The 12,378-nt window shown below is 48.9% G+C and overlaps 1 protein-coding gene across 3 annotated transcripts in view; it reads right to left on the bottom strand.

Moving 5' to 3' along the window:
- The window catches only part of DAGLA (diacylglycerol lipase alpha), a 61,511-nt gene that overhangs the window by 31,371 nt on the left and 17,762 nt on the right, over positions 1 to 12,378 (bottom strand). For 2 of the 3 annotated variants that reach the window (XM_086749721.1, XM_086749722.1), the window contains exons 2-3: positions 9,165 to 9,298; positions 340 to 478 (exon numbers count right to left, since the gene is read on the bottom strand). In XM_086749721.1, coding sequence (XP_086605847.1) covers positions 340 to 434 — 95 coding nt within the window. In that variant the 5' untranslated portion in view covers positions 435 to 478; positions 9,165 to 9,298. Of the gene's footprint in view, positions 1 to 339; positions 479 to 3,153; positions 3,320 to 9,164; positions 9,299 to 12,378 lie in introns of all 3 variants that reach the window. The other variant, XM_086749719.1, reaches the window with a different exon arrangement.

Genomic DNA, 12,378 nt, shown 5'->3' with positions numbered 1-12,378 from the left:
GAACAATTTGATCTGTGTTAAGTCACATTATCCCACGGAATCTGCCACTCCAATCGTTTTTCCCTGAGCCCCTGTACAGTAACACAGCCCCAAACTCCAGTGCATAACCTCGGGCAGCACACGAGGATGCAGGGAGCTCTGGTCAGGCTCCCTCTTTGAAACTGGAGCTAGAACTTATCCAACCAACCAGAAGCTGGAAATATGTTGGTGTCTGTCAGAAATGCCCCAAACAAACCTTCCAGCCACATGTATAAGCGCAGGAAGAGTTACAGCTGCAAGAAACAGGAATAGCGAAAAGAATTCACGGGAGAACTCAAACCATCATCCTTTCTCACTTACCAGGTGGTATGCAGGAGGAAGAGGAACACGGCTGGCAAAACCAGGTCATCGCTGCCTACAGACCAGCGGCGGCGGAACACGACAATCCCTGGCATGGCTAGCGGGTCTCGGGAAGTTCAGCAGGCACGACACTCACCTCCTGGAAAAGACAGGAATCAAAGATGCTGCTGACCCTCTTCAACACCCTCAGGAGAGCCACCCCTCCCCACGCTAGCAGAAGGACTTCACCTATTTTACACCAAAGATGGCAGAGTTCCTTCCTTCCAGCACCAGGGGGCACGGCACGCTCGAGGAGGAGAGCGCAGGAGAGGAATGTACAGTTTCAGGAGTGGGAAGCATGAGGTGAAGCAGGTGTGGAACTCTGGGAACATAATCACCACTCGCCCAGCTCCACTTCACAAGATTATCTAGAATCCTGTTAGGGCTGCGCGTTGGTAAGCAGTCACCGTGGGGTGCTTTTGACAGGTTACACTGACCCCAGCTCTGAAGAAAGCCCTATTACCATGTTCTTCCACACCTGCTGCCTGCCTCTTTTCTTGTTGTCCCAACAGTTCCCTCCCTCACTGGGCCGGGCAAGCCAAAATACCCATTAGCAGTTAGCGGCAGCAACTGGGAAAGCTATTGACTGGCTCCCCACAGCAAGCACTTAGAGCCGAGGGAGCAAGCTCCTAGGATATCGCTCTCTCGACCATCAGTTGCACAGCAGCACCCTGCCAGCTCCACATCTCCTTTGTGTTCACGCCAGCCCTGACAGGCACTAACAATTAAAAGGTCGAAGATTGAGGAGCTGGCTGTTCCTCCTCACATTTTGTTTGTACGCCTATTTTTAAAGCTTCACAAACCCTTTTAAAAAAAGAAACAGCAGTGGTAGAAGTCACGAGACTCCACAGGGCTATCCAGACACCTCCTCCCAGCACAGCTCTCCCACACCATTTCAGTTCTGCCGTACGTACTCCAGCCTGCTCCAGTCCAAGTCCACCGCATCAGAACGGCTCAGTCCTTTCCTGGAGCACACCCCACCTCTCTTCTGCACTCCTTGTACAACACTTCAACCGTGACCCACAACCATGGCTTCTGTTTGGTTTTGTCAACCTTTGGTTTCTGAGATTGTGTCTGCGCGGTCTGCCCACAGCCACCAGCGATCTCCTGGCTGCAGCCACCATTCCCATCCCTCTCTTCTGTACCCTAAACCCTGTTACGTTTCTGACCTGTACCCTCCTGCGCTACCACAGACCAGGGGACACCTCTCTGCTCCGAGCCACCATCTCAAGAGTGACAAGTTCTCTCAACTGATGCATCGCAGTTCCAAATCACAGAGCTTCTCCTATTCTAACCTCACTAACCTCACCATCTTCCTGTTCACGCGCTGCTGTCGGAGCGCTCCATCCGTCACCTGCAGCGACCACACCGCTCCAACGCGGCATCTCCTCTTTGTACTGATCTCGCAATTTGCTGTTAGGCTCACAAAAATCGCAATGTTCACCTTTGTTACGACGTAATCAGGACTTCCAACCAACCCTTACACCTACTCACCAGTCAGGTGTGGTTACCCCACCACTGACCTACTGTGCAGACCACCTCAAACCAGAGGAGTCTCCCCTCCTGTACTGACACCCACTCCCAGTGGACTAGACCTTCCCACCCATTCCAGTCACCCAGTATTGAAAACCTACACAAATCTTCCGCGCTTTGCAGGAGATTCCACAGTTAACAGGCTGACACACTTCCAGTGCGTTACTCAGAGGGGTGAAGGAAACAATCTATTCCACAAACAAAGCAAATGTGAAATCACACCACCATTTGGATTCGCACTTCCTCAGCACATAATAATCGAAGCACTCAGTACATCGCAGCTCTACCTTCAAACTGCTCACTCCTCTGGCCATCTGGCAACTTCTTCTTGCCGTGCCACGAATAACCCGCCCGCTGAAGCACTTGTATCCCGAACGTTGCTCCCCCTGCCCAGTTCATGCGGATACACTTCCCAGTCCACTCACTCACTCTGCCCCTAGCCACCGCAGCAGCTCCCAGCCAAGCGCAGACCTCAGCTCCCGTCATCCCTCGGCTCACGGCTGCGTCCCGCCAACGCGCTTTCCACAACTCTTCCACCTCTCCAGCCACACGAGCGGTTGTGCTCTGCCTGCTTTCGCCAGTTTAAGCGGCAGGGTATCGGCAAGAACAGCAAACACCTAACGTGAATTCCTCAGCCACAGCAACAGATGGGGACGGAGCAGAGCAGCTTGTCACTCACTGTCACACAGGAGACTACTTACTGTGGGACTGTCACTCCTAGCTGCAGGCTCCTGGTGCACCATAGAAAGAGTCCCAATTAATTTTCAAATTGTCTCTGGAAAATCTAAACTGTGAGGTCTGGGGCCTTGCCCCTAGTTGGGAAAGAAGGGAGATGACAGAAGGCCTGAGACTGTAAAGCCCATAAAAAAAAAAAAAAAAAAAAAAGAAGTAAAGCTCTCAGAGCACTTGAGAGTGGCTTCATCTCAGGGTAGCAGTTCCCAGGAATCAAATTTTAAGTTGAAGATACGATCTAGCAGAGGAATTGGGAGGAAAGCAGAAGGTCAGAGTGCAAACAGCCTGAGACCACTGACCCTAGTTTTGCAACAGCAAGAACCCCTTGCGCTGCCCCTAAAATTGCTGTGGAGAGTGAAAAATTCCCAGGACTGTGGAACCTGAACCCCAGTATAAGAAGCCCCAAGCTCCACCACTGGCATTAGGGGGAGGCACATGCAGGCACAAGCAAGGAGCCCAGAGCCCTTGACCCTCAGACCAGTGAAAGATCTACGGAAGCAGAAATCTTACGTGGCACGTGGTCCGGCCGCTGCACATCCTTCTTTCCCGTAAGGGTATTTCAGGAGAAGTGGATATCCACGGGGACAGACATCACAAGCGAAGGAGGGAACAGCAAACTCTTCTTGCAGCCATTGAAAATCCCACTCGGCAAAGGGAAGGATGGCGCGGCGACCGCCTGCCGACAGAGCCGGGCGTCATCTTCACAGCAACTCCCTCCCTCCAAGACAGCAACCTCATTTATTCATCGGGGCTGCCGAAAGCCACCGAGCCTGGGGTCGTGACTCCCCCCTTCCACACCCCCTCGGCACCCTCTGGAAGGAAGTGACATCATCCCTATTCTGAGGAGATTGTACGTGAATTGTGGGAAGGAGGACTGGGAGCGAGAGCGGGCGATGCTGTCAGAGACGCACAGAGATGGGAGAGGAGGAAAGCCCTCCAGCAGCGCAAAACCGAGAAGCCGGCAGGACCGGGAGCGTTGCGGCAGCGGTTGGAGCTTGTTCCGGAGTCTTGGCCGCGCGCGGGAAAAGCCCCTCGGCTTCAGCGGATGGCACGGGGCGGCGAGGCGGGAGCAGGGCTGGAAAAGGCTGAAGGCTGGCGGTCTCTCCTCTGGCATGTACTGAATGGCCAGGGGGAGGGGAATTGGATGGGACACAAAAGGGGCACACAGAGGGGGCCACCACGGTCACAGAAAGGAGAGACTGTTCCAGAGGAGCAGCCTCTCCCAGGCCTTTTCAGCCGTTAATTCCTTGTGACACGCTTTGGGGTATGACAGGATGTGGGGGAAGGGGAGAATTAGCTGTCTGTAGGGGGAAGGCTTAGAGAAAAGAGCAAGGGAGAGAAATGCTACAGCGAGACAACATTCCAGCTAAACCTAGGAGATTTAGTCTAATCCAACAGCCCATCACATCTGACATTAGCCTGGGAAGAAGGTATATACAAGTAAATACAGGCTGAGCGCAGCCACAGCCGAAGGAAAAGGGCTGCGTGTCGATCTTGTGCCGCAGGAGACCACCCACACCACGCCAACACCCCAGGAGAGGATCAGCTACTCCCCGCTACCCAAATCCATCGGCAGGATTTGCTTTAAGCTCGCAGCATCACGCGTACACCCGAGGCACATTCGCACCCACGCAACGCAACGCGCTAACCCCCTGCAAACCCTCCCCTGAATCTCCTTATCGCTGGATCCCCAGGGGCTGCAGGCTCGCTCAGCATCCCCACCTCCCTCACCCAAAAACCTCCTCCTGGTCCCCACCCAAGCTCCTGCAGTGCAGACCGTTACTTGCTGTCGCTGCCAAGCAGAAGATGGGAGGCCAGCACCACACCAAAGTCAGATCCACCAGTGCCAATTGTTTCTTCCCACTCTGCCAGACCACTGGTGATGTCCCCACAGAGGTATCAGCAGGAGGAAGCCCTGCTAGCCCAAGATGGTGGGCTTCATGAGACGGTGTCCTGCTTGCAGCTTGACACAACCCATGTACGACAAAGCAATCCCATCTCACCCGTGTTTCATCTCTGTCAGCACCCTCTTTCAGCTGGTCTCCTCAAATTCTGCTTCAACTCGAGAGTCCTACAGTATGATTCACCCAAACTCCCTCAAAATAACAACTGTTCAAAGCTCAGTGACCAGACCTTCATCACTTAGGGCTACAGGGAGCCCAGAAGAAAGGGAATTTCTAGGTCTTAACTCTGTAGATGGTTGCAGGAGTCACTACAGGACAAATCCAGCCACGTGTAGCGGCAAGCTGATCCTCCCAGTGCCGCTCTGCAGCACCGGATGAAACGCCACCGCATTCCCAGGGGATGTCCCAGCCCCAACCTGCTGTCCTGCAGAGAAGTCATAGCCCAGGACACCAGCTCTCACACATCATCTGCTGGACCTGCTTAGGAAAATCCAGAGCACTGCGCAGCCTTCCTCGTCTCCTTCCACCAACAGAACCATGCTCTGTTCCCTGCCAGTATATCCACATTTCCTCTCTTTCCGAAATTATTTATCAGACCAATTGAAGCTGTCTGTACTTCTTGCAGATGCCAAAGTGGTTTTATACTGAAGTGAACGAAAAAAGCAACAGCATTATAAAATAACCACATTTGGCAAATTTGGGTGACCGAAAGTGACATTTAGTATGCTTCACCATACAGCTCCTGACCGTTAAACATCTGCTGGTTCATAAAGTACAAACCCTTCCCCGAAACAGCCCTTCACTAAGCGATAGCGTTCTGGTCCCAACAAACCATCCCTCCTTTCCTCAAAGGATGTCCCACCCGGGACATGGGCTCTCTACTGCAGGTTGGGTCATCACCCCCACGGCTTACAGAAACCTCCTGCTCCCGTTAAGCATGCTTTTCTCCTGTACTTGATGGAAATCAGCAATTAGAACTTGGATCAAAATTCATCAGTCCTCATCCAGCTATTTTTAAAGGGCCTTAAATGGAGCTCTTTCTGTTTTGATGAGCTTGGTTCCTCACAATCTGGGAATTGTTCTTCCCTTGGAGGGAGAAGGCGGCGGGGGGATGCGGTTACATCCATACAAAATGACCTGAAGCTGGCTAGGAGGCATACCCAGCATGAACCAGACACAGCAACAGACCCGTAACAACCATCAGCCAGAAAACAGCAGAAATAAGTGGTAGGACAGATGAAAAAAAGAATATCCAAACCTTCAAGATGTGCCCTTCCATGGTGGGAATATCTCAGAGTGGGAATATCTCTTATAAGCAGGAAGAATAGCTACTCAACGCACAGAGGCTCACAATATAACGTGAGGATAAATTCCACAGCACCAGAGGAGGATGAGCTCTTCCAAGACAGGGCTGCCTTCTACAAGCGGCAGGAGATATCTATTGCAAGAGATGCCTGCAGGGAAAGCTCCTTCCCTGCGGAGGGAGACGGTACAGCAGCTGCCAGAAGGTTGTGAGGACAGTTCTAGCACGACTGACTGTGATTAAGGGAACAGATCTGTACTTTAAAGAGTATTGTACGTATTAATGTAACATCTAAGAGTCATATCTACAACCAAACCACAGGCTGCTCGGCATGGGCAGGGAATGCTGGCAAAAATCAGCGGGGTCTTTAATCTCGGAATATCAATTTCACACTTACTTTTAAGATTCTCCTTTACAGTCTCTCCTTCTCCAAGGAGAAGGAAATCAAACGGAAGACAGCGCCAGAGCCATGAGACTAAGCCGTTGGGTTTGAGAAAGGAAAGGTTCACAAAGCCTCTTGTGGCTTGGCACACTTCAGAGGCAGCTCCCCCAGGATAAGGCCACCGCGCCACAATCATCTCACTACAATGTCATCGGTACAGAACTAATCTGATTAGGTTAGAGCTGGAACCACAATGCTGCCCACTGACACAAATACCCAAAATACACCTTGGAGTATAAACCGACCTTCAAAACCTGGAGGACAAGAACTTACCTGTACGACCCACCAGCTTAAATCCTAAATCTTGGCGTAAATACAGCCTTGGAAGCGCAAGAGTAATGGCCACAGGAATATCTTGGTAGGAACAGACTAGCCAGTTGGCCCAACACTGGCCCGTTGGCCCAACACTGGCCCATCTCAGCTTGTTCCTCCCTAATATTTCTTCAAAGCCCCTTTCCCTCAGGCAGCCTAAACACACCAAGGTGTTTTCTAAGTGCACGTGCTCCTTGCTTAAATCCATCACCTTTGTCCCTTAATCCAAACATCTTCTGCCTTGAGCAGAAATAGTTCTCGTGTGTCTCAGATGATCTTCAAACACAGACATCATCTCCTACCCGCTACCTTCTTGAACCTCACAGCCTTACAATTTATACCTTTGAACGTCAAAAGCCTCCGAGTTTTTCTTAAAGTCCCTCTTCTGATAAGAAAAAAAAATAATAATAAAAATCAGCTTTCAAAACCTTACTACTAATGCAAAAAGATTCAGTATCACATTTGCTATTCACTCCAGACTGGTTCTTTCCCAGTGGAACAACGCTGTGCACAACGCACTGCCAAGGGTCCAACACCAACACATCGCCTGCTCTTGAGCATCGATAACTCCAGATAGTCTAAGCCATTAGCTGAGATGTCAAAATTCACAAGTATTTTTAACAAGAGATGCTATCATTAGAATATTTAAGTTAGATTTTTAGGCTCTGCACACAAAGGGTTCAAGTTTTCAAGCATTTTTCTGCAACTGCAAGGATTAGCACTTCTCCCCTAACAATAACCTAAGAGAAAGTGATCATTTAAGAAAAACAAACAAATACACTGCAATTTAGCAACATCCATTTTTGTGAGTCACACACAATACGCAAGGGGAAACCAGGTAAAACTCTCACCTCTAGCCTGTGACAGTGGCTCATTTACCTTTGGAGGGTTGGAGCCATGCCACTGCTGCCTTCGGGAATAAAACCACACGTTGCAAAGCTGAATACATTTTCTGAATGATTTTTTTTTTAAATTATAAAGACACTAGAACAACCAATGTATCTGCTCGGCATGTACTTGTCCACAGTGGTGGTGTTTTTGGGGAAAAAAGTATTATCTCGTAAATCTCACTGGTTTTAGTGCAAGAGTATGGGAAGATCCAGAGTTAAGTGACACCAAACCACAGCACTTCTTCACAACTTTACATCCACCAGCTAAAAACAGGCGAAGGGATCCGCTGAATTAAAGAGGAGAAGAAATTATTTACTTTGGAATACACCACCTCTAATCAACAGGTACCAGCTCAGAGCCTTCTCCCAGGGATCGCAGCCCTACAAACCGACAGCGCTGCAGACCACAACGGTTGTCTCCAGGAGGAGATCCCCTGACACTCTGTTTCACGATCCACGAGCTGAACACCGCTATCCTGGCACCTCTCTCACCAGCAGAGACGCATTTCCAGCAAGCGCGCTTCAGAGGTGGATTTGCCAAGGGCGCTGCCTGCCTTAGTTGCAGTAAGATGTGCATGTAAATAAATAAAAAACCAACAAAACAACTAGCAGGATCTGAAGTCTCCCCTCCTCTTTTTTTTTTTTTTCCAGCTGGGATTCCCCACAGACCAGGATTTGTCCATGAGCAGCAAGGAAGAAGTTTGTAGGGCTAAGCAGAGTCCTTCTTTTAAAAGCACTTTCATTTTAGTACATAAAGACAGCGATCACCGTGAGATATCTCAACTGCCAAATTAAAGGCAGAAAAATGTTCTGGGAGAGATGAAAAGAGCCTCACCTTCCAGCTCCAAGATTACTAGTACTTTTCTCCTTGACCTCAGCAGCAGCACAGTTTAACTCCAAGCTTCGTACTTGAGACTACAGAAAATTAAAAGTCTTCACGAATAACCGGTCAGGAAACAGAAGTTGACAGAAAAGCTTACCTTAAAATGAGCCACTTTATGGAAAACCTAGGAGGGGGGAGCAGGAGCGCAATCCAAGTCTGCTGACACTAATTTAGTTAAAAACAACACCCAATCATTGTATCAATGCCGGCATATCTGCAGCCACCTACATTTTGTGCTGGCGAAGCCCACAATCTGAGCTTTCTGACAATCCCAAGCTCGAGCAAAAATAATGTCCAAGTTGCTAGGGGGAAAAATGTATTAAAAAAAAAAATGAAACTAATTTTGTATTTTGAATAGAACTTACTGTTCTACGGGGTAATAAAAATCTGCTAATGTTTAATAGTCAGCAACCAGCGATAAGAAAAGCTTGGCTTGAACAGGATGTGGACATATATCATTCGGATGAGCTGATTTAAGTATGTAGATACAACAAGCACCTTACTTTCAAAAATGCTGAGCAGTTGGGCACCCCAAACCTGACTAGCATCAGCACGCAACGCAAACAACCCCGGCCAACCCACACTCACATACGTAGTACAATAGTTCAGTTTTCCTGGACGCATTTATTGGGGATCGAAGTTGTTTTTGTAATAATATCCCACGGCTGTATTCCAAATTTGTTAATTCATGGTTGTAAGCCACACAACCGTTAATTTGCCTATTGGAGAAATAAGAAGGGCTGGATTAAGTTGGCCAGGGCAGAATGAAGGGGTAAATGGTACTTACGAAAGGAGTGTTTCGGACGTAGCTGACTGGTGCCAGTCTGACAGCCTCATTTCTTTAGGCAAGCTAGTTTTCACTGCAATACTGGTAAATTTGTCCGTTTTACTCCACTCTGGAATGCTTATCAGATCAGCCACCTTAAAAAAAAAAAAAAAAAAAGAGAAAAAAAAAATAAATCAGGAGAAGCATATTTCAAGGTGAAAAAAAAATACATGTTCAGCAGTGTATCCCTGCTACAGCAAATCTTGAAGTGACCTGCCTTTGGAAAGGGAAAGGGCAATCCCAGCCACGCTGAAAAATAATTGCCTCTCCACAATAACACAGCCAGGCTCACCGGCTTCCTAGTTTACGCTAGTGGGCAAACAGTTTTCCCAATCACTTGACTCATTGCTTCAGGAATTCCCTAGAGGATGAGTCACAGAGGGAAAGCCACCAGTCACTCTACGGAAGCTACACGGACCACCGCTGCCAATATGAGAAGAGGGAAAGAAGTGGGAGAACGGAAGATCGGTGCCAAACTCAGGAAAACCGTGCGGTCAGCGGCCGTTCCTTGGCACTCCTTCCCCGCTCCCCTCCCCAAAAAGCGTGCTGGCGATCGGAAGCACGCCCGTTAAAGCGGCGGAGAGGCAGCATCGGGCTTCCCAAGCGAAGGGAATTGCTGTGGAGTGATTTCCTCCACCTGCAAGTGCCAGGACAGAAGGAGGAAATCCTGGCTCTGCTCACATCTAAAGGCTGCTCGATACGGGAAGGGAAGGTGTCTCTGGAAGGGAAAAATGCTAAGGAATTAAAAACAGTGCCCCTCGTCCCTCCCCGCTAGCACTGAAGGGTATGTATCAGGAGTAAGAGGGGCGCAGGTGGAATTTTAGGGCCTCCACCTTCTCACTCCACGTCGCAACCCCCTGTTCACCAGGGTGCACAGATTTCGCTTCTCTGCTTCACAACCCACCACGGCTTACCCTGTGGGTGTTCCTTTCCTCACGTCCCATCACTAAGCGGTTAGGCAGGTATATGCCCAGTTGCAAGTCAAAAATGCCAAGAATCACTGCTATGTGGCAAGCTCTTCAGCAGACTACGCCCTAATGCTCCTTTTTAAATACAATCTGTAATCATCCAATGTGGATGCTGACTATGTGAACCTGCCAGGCTCAACTACGTTGGAAATTGGCTTCAAACAGTCCAAAGCTCACTTGGATACAATCTATTTCTCATTTGACTGGCGCTGCCCGTTTATTTCAGCAATTTTCTTCAATCACATCCCTGATCGCGGGACCCTGGGCTGACAGCTCTGTTTCTAATCAAACATCTGGTCCCTACATTGCTTCTCTGGTCTCTGACTTCTACATTTGCGCTAAAATGCATCTGCCGATCTTGTCAGACGGCTCGTGCCTCCACTTGGGTTCAAGATTGCCACTTTTGCTTCGAATTCTTTACTTTGGGTAAGGACACGCCTGTATCTTACAGCCCTAGAAATGAGACTGAAAAGATTGAGTCATCGAGGCCGTACACCCCAAAAGCCACGCGAATTCTGTCACGGCCTCAAGCCACCCAGGATGAGCTCTGAATTTAAGAGCTCTCTAGGTTATTGGAAATGACTCAGTTAAACTCTCACTGCTTTTCCATGTCGTTCACCGCTAAGGATCACTTCTCTAACTCGCAACGCATTACCCTTTGCTAAATGTTCTCCTGTTACACCTCTGCTCCCACAAGCAGCCCCACAAATGCGGCTAACCCGTTTCACAACTAGCTCTGAACAGGGCACTCCAAACCCACAAACTCCTCCAAGTCCACTTCTCCTCCCAGTCCCCCACAATTCCCAATACTTTTTCTTCCAGTGTTCAAGCAAAACTCCCAGCAGACAGACACCACCACGCTATTCAAGGGCCCCACCTCATCCTGCAGCAGAGTTTCACAGAGGGAGCATTCTCAAGTGCTGCGATTTTCCTGAAAATACCATTCCTGTATTTTACTTGAAACGCACGTCTGCCTTGTCCGTTACTCCCCCAGTCTTCCCACCTTCCAATAGCTTATTCCTCCTCAGAGCATCAGCCTTGCAGCTTATTAAGCAGAATTTCTTCTATTTCTTGCCCACAACTTGCAATTTCTTAAAGCCTTCATGGCAAATTAATCAACATCAGGATATACTGCAAGTGGAAGTACCAGTTAGTCTCACAAATACATTTAATAAAACAGAATTTCAAGTAAAATGTATAGCATTCTATTTAGAAACCTAACTTTACATTGCCATCATTCCCTCTCCTCAGTGTAACTCTGACTTCACAGAAGGAACCTCAACAAAAACATGAATCCATTTTTTTCCAGCGAGATCCTGTGAAGTGATAACCTCCTCACATCCAGAGGACTGCCGCTTTCCAGAGGAGGGCTTCTCTTTGACGCAAACCCAGGCGGCGTGCCCGTATCACGAAGCGTATCCGCTTTCGCTTGAACGTTCACCCCGCGGCATTAACGAAGCAAAGATCAAATGCCGAAGTAACAAGCTCTGTCTGGTGAAGGGCGTACATGTGTTGCTCAGGACACACGAGCACAGGCAAAGGCAGGCATTTTTACCAACACAAGTGTCAGCACAGCACCGATTACCTTTAACGTGCATCCCACATAGCATAAACACCACACGAGATTTGCTAAAATCCCACAGCAGAGAATTGTGACTTTCAGCTTGGAGATTACCTTGACTTGGATAATATCCCTACCACATACACGCCGTTAGAGGCCTTACAGCGTGTGACAACAGAGCATGGCCACCGTCTGGCAGAGAAACACAGATATTAACCGTCTGCGTCCGTGTGCCGACCCTCCGCTGTTCTCAGTGCATCACTCTGGGTACTCAAAACGAAGCTTTTTGGATTTTAAAGCAAACAGGCTTTCAAGGTAAACGACAGTAGAGCAGCTTTGTATCGACTAACGTGCTTTTCTCATCCTAGACAGGCCCAAATTAGTTCAGATTAGAATCTTAAGAAGATTTTTCTGTTGCTTCTAAGCTCAAAGGCTGACTCTGAGTTTTCAGACGCTGGCTTCTGCTGCCGCGACTTCAGAAGCAATGTGGTTCTGCCCCTCCCATCTCGTGGCTTCCACCTCAGCGCACGAGAACAGCCCTTGAAATAAAACAAATGAGCAGGCGAAGTATTCCCAGAAGAGAAAAAAAATTCTTAAAAAAAAACCCCTTTCCTTATTCCTGCCTGGAGAACAGAGTCTTCTAAAG

This window comes from Chlamydotis macqueenii, chromosome 5 (assembly GCF_036417535.1).
Source record: "Chlamydotis macqueenii isolate bChlMac1 chromosome 5, bChlMac1.mat, whole genome shotgun sequence".
NCBI classification, from domain to species: domain Eukaryota; kingdom Metazoa; phylum Chordata; class Aves; order Otidiformes; family Otididae; genus Chlamydotis; species Chlamydotis macqueenii.
This window is presented reverse-complemented; position numbering and strand designations above follow the sequence as displayed.